This window comes from Trichogramma pretiosum, unplaced genomic scaffold (genome assembly GCF_000599845.2).
Source record: "Trichogramma pretiosum strain Unisexual culture from Peru unplaced genomic scaffold, Tpre_2.0 scaffold16, whole genome shotgun sequence".
In the NCBI taxonomy this organism is placed as follows: Eukaryota; Metazoa; Arthropoda; class Insecta; order Hymenoptera; family Trichogrammatidae; genus Trichogramma; species Trichogramma pretiosum.
This window is the reverse complement of record NW_019641647.1, coordinates 859,996-877,285: the sequence shown is the minus strand read 5'-3', so window position 1 is coordinate 877,285 and position 17,290 is coordinate 859,996. Positions and strand designations below refer to the sequence as shown.

Genomic DNA, 17,290 nt, shown 5'->3' with positions numbered 1-17,290 from the left:
GCGCAAGTCGCTACCGCTGCTACTCTATAGTCTATATTGCAGTATACAGCTACACCTACGTACGTGCGTGGCAGCCGACGCCGCCGCCTGCGCGAGAAAGCTCAGAAGAAGATAGAGGAGAAATTTACCCTGCGCTTCTCGACGCAGCAGCACTGCACTCGTGATCCGATTCCGACGTCACATTTTATTACCGATGAAGCTGCGTTCATAATGCTATATTTTTCTAGTTCGACATTTCAGGCGGGAGAACGTTCATTTTTCGAATTAATAAAAACATAAAATGGTTGGAAATGAATACGCTGGTTAAAAATTCTTTGATGATGCACGCATACGTTTAATCTAAAAAGTTCGAAATTTCATCACGTCTATTTCGATACAAGTTACATTGGAAATATTCATTATTCCTCGTGTAGTCTACTGAATGAAGAGAGAAAATTTAAATGCAGAAACTTATCCAACTTAAACCGTTATCTATGACACTCATATTCAAATATATAAAAATGAAATTAAAAACTAAGACAATACACTCCATCTTCGTCTGCATAGATGCACTCTTGCCTTCAAAATCTCATAACACAGTGTCAGACTTTGCCCAAAGTTCGGTTTTCTTCTTGCCAAGTGTATTTCGAAGATTTTCAAGGTTGTGCATTTTCTAATAGCGCGAAGAAAATATTTCAGTTTAGTACATTACCAATGGAGCAGCTGTAAAACCTGCCGGCAACTTATCTGACTGATTCGCACCTGCTCGCTTAGTTGTACATCGCAAAACCTGTTTTACTTTCGCAACGAATTTTTTGCACAGCCATGCGAGGCAGCTAGATATACTTACCACGAATTCGAATCTGCCATGTAGCACATATGCTAGAACGTATAAAGAATGTAGGCGACAATCCGTCAAGTATCTGTTTATATATTCCTATACGTTGAATGATGGATCAATCAAAAATTGAATAACTCCATTGGGTGTTTATTCACGCTCTCGTAGATTTGAATTTTCATCAAGAAATTTTGAATGCTACAGGCTTTTACATAAATATATGAAAACGTCTAGACATCGATTCTATCCGAACTCACTGATTGGATCATTGAACAATGCGCATGATAAACAATGAGTCGTAGTTAAGTCGCAAGTAATTAGCTTTAACGCACAATTGAATCTGTTGATAGTTGTGAAATTAGAATTACATAATAATAAAATACAACGATAAAGCTCGAGGAAATGGACACGATTAACACCTCATCAACCGACGACGATTCGCTTTCAAATTTTCATCCTTTAAGGCATGTTCAATCGATGTCTTGGGAGGAAAGAATGCTCGACGCGCGTTCGTAACTGTAAACAAATCCTCAGCTGCAAGTTGTATATAGACTCAAAACCTAGTAATTTGATCTGTGTACCGTTAAAATTTCAAGGAGAAAAAAATCGATTTTAAGCTATTGACCGTATTGATTATTTTCTTGGTAATCTGCTCAATTAGTTCGATTATGCGGTAAGCATTAATCGGAGACCGACCACATGCAACAACTAGAAAAATTATTTTTCTAAATTTAAAGAAAACTGATATACGGATCAAGTATGGATTTTCAGTTCTGGTAATGCATCGAAACGATAATAATATTGCAAAACAATAAAAGTGGTGAAAGAAATCAAGTGCGCAAAATAAGTTGCATTAGATAGGCGGTCGAGCGGTGTATCTGCAACGTACGCTCGATACGACTTAAATGCCGCGTCGCGTTTAGTTAGTTGTTTGTATTATTGATTCGCCGGAGCCTCTGCGCCGTGTCCTTTTAAGAGTTTAAAGTTTATCTGAGAAATTAAAATCAATACGATACCGTATTGCGTCGCGAGAGTTAGGAACTAAGCGCAAATAAGTCGCAAACATGAGAACGAATTTATCGATAGTAATCTCTCAAAAATGGACGATGTTTCCTATCTTAAATGGTTTACACGCTAACTCAAATGGAGCACGCGCGACTCGTTCTATTATCGCCAGATGAAGGCGCGAGAAAGGCTTAGTTATTGTCCGTCGTTACAATACCCTAAGCTCGCAGTTACATGTGCTGCCTGTCTTTGGCGTACGTATAATATCAATGCTGCTCGCAGTGAAATTTTCTTCGAGCGTCGACAGATGTCTCTAAAGGCACCCTTTCGTTTCTGTCTCGTGAGGAAAAGGACCGAGTTCTCGAATAAAGTGATTAAGACTATCTTTTCTTTAATGAGACCGAGTCAACAACATTAAAATTCGCTCCAACGAACGACTGATTGTTTATATTACTGGAAAAATTATTTAGACTCGATATTTTAGTGCAAAGCGAGTTACATTTATACTATATACAGAACATAACCTCATTGAGGTTGGAGTCTGCGACGGGCCATGGCTATGGCTGCGTCTGGCAGTGGCGGAGATTTGATAAATAATCGGAGTAATGGACCCGGTGATTTAATGGAATTTGAACCCTCTGATACTACACATAGGAAAGGCAACAATGACAAAGATTTTAACAAAAGAAGAGCCCCAGATAACTATGACTCTGAAAGTCAATTGAAAAAATTCAACGCAGGACAACAGCAGCAGCAACAGATTCAACAACAACACTCTACAGAAGAAACGCCTTACAACACAGGAAAAAATGAAATGACCAACTCCAATAGCAATAATAATACCCCTTTAGTGCCTATTGTATACTATAGAGAAAATATACCTGGACCTTACAGTGTGTGGGTAAGGAGTACAGTATCAAATAAGGAAGTGAGTCAATTCAAAATAGGCAGTCTAGTCTATAGAAAATATGACAGCATTAAAAATATATGTAGAAGAAGCAGATCCAAAGTAGAGATCATTGTCACCTCTAGGACTCAAGCTAACACTCTTGCTAATGACACCTCTTTTAAAAAACACGACCTTGAAACTTATGTTCCTGGGTTCAGAAGAACCAGAAAAGGAGTCATAAAAGGTATTGATTTGGAATTCTCTGATGAAGACATATTGGATGGTATAACCTGCTCAGGACCAATGAAAGTGATGGAGGTACGTAGAATGAGCAGAAAGAACAAACAACACTCTACTCAGGATGTAAATGATTCCAAATGGATTCCAACCAAATCAATAGTATGTACCATAGAAGGTCAAAAGCTCCCAGAACATGTATATATTTTTGGAGTAAGAGTCAAAGTCGAACCGTACGTACAAAAAGTCATGCAGTGCTATAACTGTCTCAAATACAGGCATACAGCTAAAACGTGCAGAGGAAAATCTAGGTGTTTCAATTGCGGTGATCTCAAACATGAAGGTGCTTGTGCACATACTGCTCCTCGTTGTGCTAACTGCAGCCAAGAAGGCTTAAGTGATACTAACCACAAGAGCATAGACTCATCTTGCCCAATCTTTATAGCCCACAAAAAAATCAACAACATCATGGCTTATGATAACGTAACATTTGCTGAAGCTAAAGATGCAGTGTTCCCAAACAAATCTGCACCACCGACCAGAAGTCTCACAGGCAAATCAGCTGAACAGTACCCACCATTAAATAAAGAATCAAATTATTCTGACTTTAATAAAATCAATAGTTTGGAGAATAAAACCACCACAAAAATCAGATCCTCCAATAATCAAGTTTCAAATCAGTCTCCTTCTGGAAAACAGGCCATCCTGTCACATCCAACGACCAGCAACAATAATAGCAACAACAACAACAACGGAAACAGCAACAGCAACAAGAATCGTACAGGAAAAAGCACACTGACAACTAACAATCCTGAGGGTCAAGATGGAAATTTCAACACCAACTTGGCCTCAACGACCAAGAAACTTTACAACCGTCTTCATCAAGAACAATTAAACAATATCAACGGTTCTACACGTGACCCACTTTTTGATTTTTGCAACCCTCCAACTTAAACACAGCTTTAGTCTTACTTTTAATAATTAATGTACTTGAATCACTTATTTGAGTCTATAAAAAGAAAGCAAAAACCAAAGAATCAATTTATTTATTTATTTAGTCATTGTAATATGGTTAACTCTGGCCTTAAAATTCTTCAATGGAATGCCAGAGGAATTAAAAGTAAGACTGAAGCTATTAAATTATTTATAAATTATGATGTAATAATTATTTTTGAATCATTTTTAAATGAACATAATCACTACACTTTACAAGGTTTTAACGCTGTCAGATTTGACAGAGCTTGTAATAGTAAAGGAGGTATTTTGTTTTTAATCAAATCCAACATTATGTACGACACTCTTGAATTAGGATTGAACGACCTAGAACAAATAGAAATAGCTGCCATCACTATAGATACTTACCCAGAGCCTACAAACATTATAGCATATTANATGTGTGTTCTCAGCTGTCTTCGTGCTACCTGGTGGGGTGCTCACCCCCAACTCCTATTAATGCTTTATAAGTCCTTGGTTCGTTCTCGTCTTGAATACTGCGGTCATCTCATTCACCCGTGCTCACAGACTAATTTAAATAAATTACAGAAGGTCCAAGACGCATGCTTACGCATAGTAATGGGCTATCGCAATAGCACCCCTCTCAATGTAATAAGGGCTGAATCCAAGATACCACATCTTTTAAACAGATTTCGAATCCTCGGATACAATTACATACTAAAACAACTATCTATATTTAACAATCAGATAATAGAGCAACTAGAATCTTTAAAAGAAATTAGCGAAACATCTATATACACAAACAATCATAAAAAATCATTGCTGGCAGAGTGCTACGACGAGGTCTGGTTTTATAATCTCTCCATCTCTCAGTTTGACAGACATTTTCAATATTGCAGTCCCTTCTACTCGGCATTCGTCAATCCACTAGTTGACCTGGCGTCTGGCAAGGAAATCAGAGAGTCAAAAGATCCCAATTCCACTTTCACACAAAAATTTAATAACAATAGCAACACGGAATACGTGGATATCTATACTGATGGCTCTAAGTTAACTTTAAATAAAAAGAATGAAAACAATAATTACTGTTGCACCGGCTTCGCAGCATGGTCAATAAATGAAAATTTCCAATTAGCCTATAGAATCCATGATCTTGCTACGATCTTCACAGCAGAGTCGTTAGCTATTCTATTTGTTCTAGATAAAATTAATAATTGTGATGAAAAAAATTTTAGAATATTTACTGACTCAGAATCAATTCTGAAATCACTTTCAGTTTCGTCAAGCTACAATACCAAATCTTTGTTAATCATGAACATAAAAGATAAAATCTTCAAATCAATTTTGTTAAATAAAAAAATAGAATTCATCTGGGTACCCTCTCATGTGGGTATCAAAGGGAATGAAAAAGCTGACTCTGCTGCAAAGCTTGCGGCTCAGTCAGGACCACTAAACCAGGTAGAAATACCTTTCTCAGATATTTTTTCTGACCTCAAAAGTAAATGCATACAAAAAGAAAATGAGTCTATTGTCAAAGAGGCACAAGTCAAGGGATCTTACTACTTTGACAACTATTATAAACAAGAACCCAATCCTTGGTTCACTAAATTTAGTCACCTTATTTATAGAAAAGCAATTGTATCAATTAATCGAATCAGATCAAATCATAACTCATCTAAGAGTAGTTTAGAAAGACTCAAAATTATTAACTCAAAATGCTGTGACTGTGATGGCCAATCTGAGGAAACGGTGGATCACATACTATGGCAATGCCAAAGATTCCACAAAGATAGATTAAAAATGATTAATAAGTTAAAAAATAATAATTATTACGAGCCGTATTCCACCGTTTCTCTCATATCTAAAAACCAAGCTGAAACGATAGTTCCTATCGCGGAATTCATAAATTCCATTAATATTAAGATTTAGTAATAAGATTTGGTAATAAGCTAGAATAATTAAGAAAGCATAAAAATTGTTAATGAGTTTTACTTTTAACTTTAATTTCAACTACAATCTTCTTTCTAATTTTTAAGTTTAACTTTTAAGCCAAATGTAAGATTTAAATTTTGTATCACTTTTGTATATGTACTACATTTAATGCCACCTATTGTCAAAATATAAAACTTTGTGTTATGGCAATGTAGTTAAACACTAATGCCAATAAAAATCATACTAAATCTTAAATCTGTCTCGCATCGAACACTTTTCACGCGGCGCATGAATTGGATTCAGGGTAAAGTTAATCAAGCTTCCGAGTAAAACTTATCATCGAAATTCAAAAATTATTACATAATGGCCATATACGGGAAAAATATTCATTTCATTATTTTTTGTAATTAATTTTCGATTTAGAGAAAGGGACGCATGAAAAAGCAAACAAATGAAATATTCAGTAGCAAGCACATTTTAAGGCTTGTATCGAAACAGATAGGTGGAAAATAATCTTTTTACACATTAGTTCAAGACGAGCTAACGATTCTCTACGAGCCTGCAAAAGCTCGTAATTATTTTGAAATTTGGTCTGCTAACTTTTTATAGTTATAGTTGAGCTTAGTCGAGCTGTTTATATATTGTACAGAGTAGAGAGACGCGACTGACGTATAAACACACACGCACAGAGACTTGGACGATGAAAATACAGTGCGTAGCGCGAGCGCCTGGCATTTTCGTACACATGCCCCATGCATGCGCCGATGTTGAACATGTATATACGTACATAGGTCGTCGAGTGCCGACAGTACATGCATGTAGTACACGACAGTGTGCAGCGACGTAAATCGGCCCCCCGCAATTCGTGCTTGACGCTGCTGCACCCGATATATACTTACATATACGCATGAATCGCGTAGATTTGGAATATTCAGCTGCGCTCCATACATACGGCTGTGCGTGCGTGTGTGTCTGCTATGTGTGTGGGTCGAGCAAACTAAAACAGCGACTAGCGACTGCACGCGAGCCCCCCCCGGGTTCTCCCTTTACGCAGCGGAGCAGTCACTGCTGCTAAAACGTACAGAGAGAGATAGCCAGTTTTCAGCAGCTCCATCCGTCGTTCCACAGTCTCTCTCTCTCCTACGTCCGCGAAGCAGACTCGGCAATATCGCGCATAATAACATATATCTATATATATGTATAAAATATATATAGATGTGCGAGTGTACTGTGTGCGTGTACCTATACATATAGTCGCGTTCGCGTACTGTACAGTCGCTGCTACACTGGCTACATACTACGACTAGCAGTACTTGTACTTGGCGTGGTGTCAGCGAGCCATACATGCATATTCCATAAGAATTAGTGGTTAGTGTAACGTTGGCGGCGCGCGTCGTTCCTTGTCATTTCTACTGTACGCCACGGCGCATTCGGATTTCTGCTGCTGCAGTGCCCCCGAGAGCTGCACGCGCTTCAATCCAACAACATGATCTGTATTGGAGCGACGACGATGTGTCGTTGATGCTCGCGAACCTCGACTCTGCCAACTCATTGTTGCCATCTCCAAAGACAACGACCAACGACGACGAATACAAACTTGCCCCTCTGCTGTACTGCTGCTGTGATCGTGCAGCTTATACGAGAAGCAGCCCCTGCCACGAGAGCACAACGAAAATAAACCCTGCAGTGGTTGTTGCGAGCCTGTGTATTGTGCCGCTCTGCATTTTCTTATACAGCAACGAGGTACACGTCTATGTGTGCAGTGTATATGCGTGAGTTATAATCTCGAGCGAGCGCGTGTGCTTTCTCTCAACGTATATAGCCAGTCTGTGCGTGCGCGAATCGTTGTGCAATTTTCATACTTCGAATAGTATCTCTCTCTCTTGAGTCTTGGTGTGTCGTTGCTGCTGCTGCTGCTGCTGCTGCTACTGTTTCTGTTGTTGTTTGTTCGCGTTTCGTACGCTATGATCGGAAATAGATACATAAAACTGGAGAAAATGTCCAGTGCTTGTCTCAAAGTGTAGTTTTTCACGTCGCGTTTACGGCATAATATTTTTCATGCGAATTTATCAACTGTGCTGTGCACGATGCGACGACGACTCCTAAGGATCATCGAGCGAATGCAACAACGAGATCACGAACGCAGCGTGCCAGCAGCATCTTATTATACCAATACTACTACTACATCGGCGTTTGCAAGAGGACGCTTCGTTGGATGTATGCGTCAACGACGTTTAGGTATATATCATAATATACTAATACAACTGACGCGTATCTCCCCAATGTCTCTTCTGTATTGTGTACGCACACAAGCCAGCTACACACTTTCTCTAATTCATTCGCGTACTCGTGGTATTTCATAGAAACAAAAAACTCGCGATCGCTCGTCTTCTCTTTACCTCCGGTTCGAGCATTTTTTTTTCTTCAATAATACTCGCGAAATAGCGCAGAATTTTATGCAATGCGTAAGCCAGTCGACTATGAGACTGAAGGAGTAAAAGAGATAGAGGCATTAGATGCTTGCCTTCCTTTTTCGCGCTATCTCTTTTACGAGGCGAAATACACCTATCCTGTGTAACGTCTCGTAGCGAGCTCGACTTCTTATATATCCAGCTCCTTTGCGTGTGTCTGTTTTGTCTGCGCGGCCTTTTGCTTCTTCGCGTGTAAGTGCATCTTTTTCCTCTCCTCGTACATTATACTGCCGCCTTGCTTAGGCTCTTTCGACGACTGCATACCTATATACTATTACGCGCACGTCTATAAGGACTCTCATTCTCTCTCTCTCTCTCTCTCTCTCTCTCTCTCTCTCTCTCTCTCTCTCTCTCTCTCTCTCTTTCTCTCTCACTATCTCTGTTAAATGCTGTACGCAGAAGGACGCGCAGTTATATTCATGCTCGCGCGTACGCGACGTATGTAATAACTTAACGGTATTTGCAATATGTACATACACACACATGCACCAAAGCACATGCGTGTATAGTACCTATCGTGTGTGTAATACCATGAGCTATGCCGCCGCACATGCAGGTATATAATATAAACTGATATGGGCATGGATATATATATCCAAGTACAACTCATATGAGAATATATTCCTAAAACAGTCTACCTTTGTGTGTCTTTTTATTTTACTTCTCTTTTTTCTCCATGAGAATTCATGCTTTTTCATTCACTTGTTGTAGAGAAAATGTGACTTTTGTATAAACATCATAGAGTTTGTTTCTGGTATGCAAAAGGGTGATTGCACTGATAATGACACGATGCTGCTGCTGCTTCTTCTTTTGCTTCTGCTTATGCATCGTTGCTGCAGTGAATCTTTAATATGGTGGCTTTTCTGTGCGATGCCAATGGCCTGCTTGTGTGCCTTACCTATGATGATGATGTGTGCCTAGCCATATTCATACTGCTGGGGGGAGTAGCGTCTTTTATTATTAGAATGTGACTATTCCAGCCTCTTGAAAACTCATCTTTATTATTATGGAAGAAGATTGGTCATTGGAATTGATGCTTTGCATTTCTCAAGCTCTGTAGTTGACAATTATGTAGAGTCTGAAATAGTACAATTGATGACTTCTGACTCAAACAATCAACATTCATATACACAGTTATGTCATACATGAGAGAATGCTTGTTTTACGCAATGAAACTAAGGATTGATCTTCACTTGCTGATATTGCTTGTTAAACTTATATAAAAGTATTTAATGCACTTTTTTACTTGAATGAATGCAATAGAAAAAGATACAATGATGTATGGGTTAATATATTGCACGTGATGGATAAGTCAACTAAATCTAGAAGCAGTGTGAATGCATGTATATTATGAAGGCCAATACTTTTAAAGTAAACATTGAAAAATAGAAGAAATTTTTTAATTTCTTGTATGACCTGTTATAAATGGCCAGGGAAAGTTATTAAAAAATTACCTATAATTCATTTTTGACATATGTTAATTAATATTCAACTAGTATAAATAATTTGTTCGCATTCTATTTAACTTACTTTTGCATGTATTTATTACTAAAATCATTAAAAAAAATTTACATATTTTGCAAAATGTTATGTTTATATTGATTGAAAACACTGATAAGTATAAATGGTATACCTTAATTTTCTTTATTAAGTTAAATTTTCATTAGCATATTGCTACCTAATTCAATTATAAATTGATGGAATTTGTATTTATGCATTCAAATAGTTTTACATACTTGAGTAATTTTCTTATCATATCTTGATAAAATAATAACTTTGTATCACTGAATAAGAAACCATCAATGTAATCATAATCTAGTATCCAAGCCAATTAAAATTTGGAATCTGAAGAAATCTCACCAGAAAAACAAAAGCTCACAATCACCATTTATTCAGAATTGTTTCAATAAAAAAGTTACGACGATAGAGATATTCATTCATATACATATTAAAACTTGACAAGTATTGTACAGTATGAAATCGCATACGCGGAGATCATGATTTACGAATTTCTATTAATTCTTGCCAGTTGTCTCCTCCCTCGTCTGCACGAAGAATCAATAAAATATCGAAGTTCATTTGCTCGAGTGAATTTTCTCACTGATTCGGCACTTATCGCGGCGTGCACAGTTTAACTTTATAAGCCCGGCAGACCTTCCACTCACAAACACACAAACGCACTATACACGTTCAAAGCATCGCATTCAAATAAATTTGCCTCTCTTTTTCTCTCCCTCTCTTTCTCGAAGTGCATCGAGTTGATTCGAAACAAGCTTATATATACACACATAAATAAATGATCTAATCGTCACGTGCATTCAAAATGATAAATTTTGCGAGCGATATTGTACGCACAATCATCGAGCGCGTCTCCTCCTACTCGTGTTGCACAATCAGCTCGATCTCAAACCACAACGATATTTACTTTTAAAAATCGTACGCGCGCCGCCTTTTGGCCTTTGATACTCGCCCAAAGTCCAGTATCAAACATGGAATAAAGACAAATTAATACGATAAATTCGAAGGATTTAATTAGCATGACAATAAACAAAGCCCACCGAGAGTGGTATATATACTTCACAAAGGGATTCGTTTGAATTATCACGTATACGCGTGCGTGCAATGGAACTTATTCGTCTTGCGTTGAGACGCGTCTAACTCGCGATAAGCCTTTTCTTTCTTGTTTGCCGTTGTTTTCTTGTGTGTGTCTCCGTCCGTGGTTTTGTGCCTAGGCGCACGTGATGATTTTTCTTTAGGGTCGCTCGTGTCACACTGCTGTGCACGGCGAGTGCACTTTCGACTGAGAAAAAAAAACTTTGAAAGGGTTTTCTGCCCGAGCTTTCGGCTGCGTATAATTACGTTAGGGTCGTCGTACCTATATTTTTAGTATACTTCACTTTTCTCTACTTACGTTCTTATCCTCTGAAAATTCGTATCGAATTCAACACAGCTTGTATATAATATCATATAAATCGATCGATTGTTTTTTGTACAAGCTTTATTGTATTTGTACACGAGAATTAACTTTCATAGTTTACGAATATGTGTAGTTACTGCGTCATGTTCGATTTACGAAACTTTTGTCTTTGAGTGCGCGAGTGTGCAACTGCTGCATTAACCTCAAGAGGTGGCTATTGATTTTTCAAAAAATTTTGCCTTTGCAGCAGATATTCATCGTGTATGACATTATAAAGAAGCACGCTCTAGTACACGTGTCGTCGGTGCACATAAATTTTGGTTATTTTTGTCGCACAATGTATCTTGAATTCTGACCAATATAAGTGTTCGCAATGTAAAACTAAATATCGCTCAAAGTGACTTTCGAGGACTATTTTGTGAGGTGAGATTTGAAACGCTTTAAACATGAATTACATATAATCACAGAGTCGGGCCTGCATAGAGAATGAAAATACACGATACACAATATGAATTTACTCAATCATTTTTTGCTTGTACTTGCAAAACACTAGAATTACTTGCGAAAAGAAAGACTTTGCAAGAGAAAAAACGTTAGTTTCTAGTAGCCTTGTTGAAAAGATAGGCGATCTCATTAGATAAGAATCTAGTCGGCATCAATGTTTTACCTAATTGATCGATTTATGGAACCCCCTTTCGTTACGCTGTACTAGTTTCTGCAAAATTTAATTTCACGTAAAGTAAAGTTACGATATATAAATGAATATTAATTTCAAAATTCATTTGCGCTTCATTCACTCATATATATTAGTTGAACTGCGCACATGGCTCTCTTGTATGCTCGACAATTTTCTTAGAAACTGATGAAAAAATTGAATCTATCATCCGATTGAGCACACGCGTATAAACGCATTTTTGATAGATTATACGATTTTCTGTTTTTTATTCCACCTTACACTGGTGCTCGTAAGAAGCATCGAATATTATTTTTATTCGAGAGTAAATCTGAAACGCAAAGAAGAGAAAGAAAGAAAGTGTGAGTATTATATGTGCTTGTATATATGTAAGCCCTTATGAAAAATGTAAATTTGCTCAGAGTTTTTATATTACTTCGCGTACTATTCGCGCAAGGGTATAAGTGAAAAAAACTCGCACATGAGTCGTGCACACCATCGATGCTATGAATGTATAAAGGAAAATCCGCGTACACTGGTGAAGGCACACTTATATATCGAGAGAGAAAGAGAAAAAGAAAGAGAAAAAGCGACATTGCCTTGAATGTTCACTCGTATGTGAATAGAGTTTAAATGAAGAATTCGTTACGAATATCCGCTTTGCGTATCCCGTATTATATAATTAAATTATTTCATAAAGATATGAACTCATGAATGCTTATTTTTTTTTTCATTAAAATAGTCCTTCGTTTGACGGAAAAAAATCGATCTTAGTACTTATTGTTCACACTTGTATTACACACTGAAATATATATTTGGAGATTTATTGTTCATATCGTTGGAGTAGGCGTAGGGTATTTTTAGGCTTTCCTTTCGAATAATCACGAAAAAGCATCGATCAAAAGGGGGGAATGCCCTCATATATAATCATTAATATTGTCGTATACGCGCGAACGAGGCAGTGACGGTTCGCAGTCTTGATAAGTCGAAGCTCGATTGATACGTATATTGAGAAGCGATAAACACGTGCGCACAGTGGTAATTTTAACTTTTGGAATCTTGAATGTTTCACATGGCAGTTAGAAGAGTTCTCATAGAGAGCATATAGACACGTATTATAGTCAAAAATAGAGACGACAAACCGCAGAATATCTAAACGTGCTTGTTAAATCTTGGAAGTGGCATCAAAAGGTATAAGCATATTTTGCACATCGCTTGCCTTCCGCCAAGCTAGAAAGGAGATTTCGTTAATTCAGCGCCCATACCATGTCGAGCGCGCACGGTCGAAAAACGATTATCCAATATATGAGCTCACGCGCCCTCATAAATATGTATAAGGCAATTATTATTGGCCCTCCTTGGCGATTCCGATCACCCGCACCTAAGCGTTCCCCTCGTGGGCAGCATGCATCCATATGTCGAGAATACAGGCGTCGCGCGTTCTCGTGACCCAGGCGCATTTTTGCTTTATTATGCATATTTCGCACACAATTGATTATGTGCGAATGTAACATGCGTATAGAGTATGTGTCGTACAAAAGCTGAGGTATAAGTGAGGTGGCGTCGTGAAGTATCGCGCTCCATAGCGATAGCACGTTACATATATCGTGGCCGCGTCTGCCATGCCCGGAGTTTGTACGTGCGCACGCATAAATGTGCGCACGATGGGGTGTCTAGGCGGCTGCTGCTCATACGCGCCGAGTACAGTTGAGATGTGCAACACGCGGTGCGCCAGCGGTGGCGGCTTCTCGCTTTTCTCTCTATATATATACGAGTGTGTCTATGTCATATATCCATAGGTAGACTTTAACGTGTACTGGCCCGAGTCTCGCTTTCTCTCTCTCTCTCTCTGTCTCTGTCTCTCTCTCCCTCTCGGATACACGAGGAAGCAACTTCTGCGCAGCCTAGAGCAGCGAGCTTAGTTTAGTGAGAGCTGCAGTTGCAGTGCTACATGTGCGCGCGATATTCAGCAGTTTCCAATCGCATGCGGTACGGACCGCGTGCTTTCCGATGTAGTGTATTTGCACTGAAACGGTGTGTCGATAGTGGGAGTGCGCGCAAAAAATTGTACGCCAGACTCTGTATCGAGAGACTAAGAGAACTCGCGACTCGCATAAGCGGAATGTATCGATCAGACGAAAAGCTCGCCGCATATTTGAAAAGCTTGCACTGCTGAATGTATTTGGAGCCTCGAGCTGCTCCGGCTTTGGAAAACTTTGCTCTGCGGCTGCGGTCCAGGCCGATGCTTTTAACGTAAGTCATAACTTTTCTCGCGACTCGTACACAGTTTGTTTAATAAAGCGAATAAGATATAAGAAAACGTGTGTGTGACAATTGTACGTCGACGGACCAATCTCACTCTCTTTCTTTCTCTCTTCGACAAAGAGCTAGGCCGAGATGTGCACGAGCGCCCCGACACACTACAGCACACGAGTATTAAGCTCGCGAGTGTTAAATATCAATCAGCAGCTCTGGCGATCGAATTTATTTTTACTTTGCATCCATATACCTATGTGTGTATGTGTAGGCGTATACGCGAGAGATCGTGCGCTGCTGCACACGCTGTGCCGGACTCTCGCAAACTCGCAATCTGAAGAGCTATATCGCATCATATTTAGCACTGCATGTATACGTATACACGTCTCGAGTATTAGAATCGTTTTACTTGCGAGTTCTTATCTCACAGCTCATCGCAGCTCTGTATAGACTTCCAATACTCCGTGTCGGAAGTTCTGTTTACGTTTCCTCTATACTGACGTGTGCACGTCTATGTATATGTATGTATGTGTGTGTATGTGTTAGCTGTATACACAAACTCCATTCGGTTTAATAAGGACGTCTGCTGCACGATACGCGTAGCAACTGTAGCAACCCAGGCCGTTATGAATGACACTATCGTAGACCTATTGTGCTTCTGCGCCCAGTGCTTGGTTTTGCGTTCCAAATTAATCTTCTAAAACTACCTTTATACTATACTATACTTTCAAAAACGTACATTTATTTATCGCATAAAAATGCATCGTTCCATTCATCTCTGTAAAATAGTTGGCCCTTCGCGAGAGAAAACTTGAAAAAAAAACAGCCCTTTAGAATTTTACTCGACGCGTATATCAACAATACGAATAATACGTCTTGGAAGGTTTTTTCTAACGTCGGTAGTGTGAGTCCATCTCAACAAACAAACAAACAAACAAACAAATATCTATCTCTCTTCGAACTTGATACAGCGTAGCGCGCCAACTTTTCCCGGCGTCGTTGTTGTCGTCCAAGTCTACGTCTACGTGTCTCGACTTGCATCCGCGTGCTGTTGCTCCCGATCCCTCCGATTTTCCGAATAAAAGAAAGAGAGAATTTGCAGCTGAAGCAAGGCAAAGCTTTCATATTTGTGCTATGAGTGAGAGTAACAAGGATGGCTATATCTTTTTTCTCGATGAACCATGGTAAAACTCCCCAACTATACTGCACAGATAGTGTAGTGGTGCTATACGCTCCTTGAGGAAAAAGAGACACAGAAGTATATGGTGATTACGCTTTCTTTTGTATTGTTGTACCCGGCGACGTCCCTTTTTTACTCTCGTTTCGCTGATCATCTCTCTCCATCTCTCTCTAGCTTCCCCTTCTTTGCATACAGAAAAGCTCAAGCGCGAACAACAAAGATCTACGCGTGCCTTGATAAAAAGGAAAAAAAATAAACTCGCGCGTGCGACTTTAATGACGCCAAAGTTTGTCGTTTAGAGTCTTGAAAATGAATCGTTAAAATGAATTTAGAATAGTTTAGCGTCAGAAAAAATCTCTGCATATACGATTTTACGTTTCGCGTATCTTCATGCACCGACGGCAGAATCGCAACGCCGATGCTGCAGCAATGATTTTCCTAATTATTTGCGTAAAACACGATTACTTAAATTCGAGTTAGAACATACGTCCGTAGCAGCAGCAGTTACTCACGCACAAAGACTAACGAGGTTCGTTAATTAATTTCAATTAGTCCACAGGCGTTCAAGTTGTTCGTTTATTCTTTTCAATTATGTTAGCATCCTTTTTATTTCGCGCCATGTGCTTTTTTGTGACTAGAAAGCAAGCTTACCTTGCCATGACATAATCTATTTTCAATACCACCAATATGAGCTTTTTTGATGGACACGTCGCGCACATGACTTGGACAAATTTCGTCTTAATGTACCTAAGTGTATCATTCTTTTATAGCTTTGCAAAGAAGTAATTAATTTACGATGTATGTCTTCGATGGCTATTGAATTCGGCTTTTATATGTGTCGATCAAGGCTCTAGCGTCATTATGGCCATCGACCTCGTCTTTATTGTACCTCTCGGCACTAATAAAAGATCGAATCGGCGCCTCCATGCAGGGACATGTGACGAAAGTAAAGGAAAAGCAAGTTTATAACTAACGCTGCGAGTACGAACTTTTTTGATTATTCATTTGTGTAAGCATATGTATAGGAAAATCAGAGCTTTCGATCGTTAAATTCAAGTAACTTTTGTGAATCGAAGACGACTATTCGAGTTTCCTTTTGTTGAAGTTTCGCTACTGCTGCTGCTCTTGCTGTGCTGTTTGATTACAGCCCCGCTTCCGTGTACATGTACGTGTGTATACGCGCGAATTGCTCTCTCAGTTGGAGAAGACGCGCGAGAAGCTTGAGTTTAAGTGCTTTTCACGCCGGGATAGTGCTTAGGACTGCTACTGGTCTGTGAGAGTGTGTCTACTCGTCTGGACTATTGGTGTGTGTGGTTATGTGTGTTTTTCTGTTTTTACATCTGTACAGGGCATACGCCACGCGTGCACAACTTCGTGTGTGAATGACACATCTCTCTCTCTCTCTCTCTCTTTCTCTCTGTACATGTTCTATATGGTACATGCTCAGCTATCTTCAACCTCTTGTTCACGCACACCATCTGTATTATAAGTATACAAATTCTACGTTAAGATTTTAACAGATTTCAGTGGGTATTTACGTATGATTAATGAAGGATTGATGATGCACTAGTTTCTGTTTGAATCGGAAATCATATAATATAATTCAATACAATCCAAGACGTTTGACTAAAATTAAATCAGTTGTCATCGGCGACGATGTTTTTAAAAGATAATTTCTCGTATTTTAACCCATTAACGACCAAAATGCTTGACTTTTTTTGTTAGTTTTCGCAGCGATTTTTTTGTAGTTTTCGCCCTTAAAAAAATTTCGCACGGACCTATTTCGATGTAAAATTTAATGCCCTTTCAGAAACTGAGCTCAAAGTTTTGGTTTTTTGCGTAATAAAAAAGTGATTGCTACTTAAACAAAAAAAAAACGTTAACATTTTTGCAAAAAACCCAATTTTTCGATTTTTTTAGCCATGTTACCGCTAAAGAATCATGATATAAATATGATCA

The 17,290-nt window shown here is 38.8% G+C and overlaps 2 protein-coding genes across 9 annotated transcripts in view; both read left to right on the top strand.

Moving 5' to 3' along the window:
* The first annotated feature begins 2,375 nt into the window (after positions 1–2,375).
* LOC106658208 (mediator of RNA polymerase II transcription subunit 13-like) lies at positions 2,376–3,902 on the top strand. The gene has a single exon (XM_014380065.2). The coding sequence runs from the start codon at positions 2,376–2,378 to the stop codon at positions 3,900–3,902; it is 1,527 nt and encodes a 508-aa protein (XP_014235551.2).
* Positions 3,903–6,970: 3,068 nt separating this feature from the next.
* Positions 6,971–17,290, top strand: part of LOC106659193 (kalirin) — a 74,496-nt gene continuing 64,176 nt past the window's right edge. For 7 of the 8 annotated variants that reach the window (XR_002763503.1, XM_014381613.2, XM_023459869.1 and 4 more), the window contains exon 1: positions 6,971–8,072. The gene's annotated coding sequence lies outside the window, so the exon portion shown is untranslated. Of the gene's footprint in view, positions 8,073–14,063; positions 14,149–17,290 lie in introns of those variants that run through there. The other variant, XM_023459867.1, reaches the window with a different exon arrangement.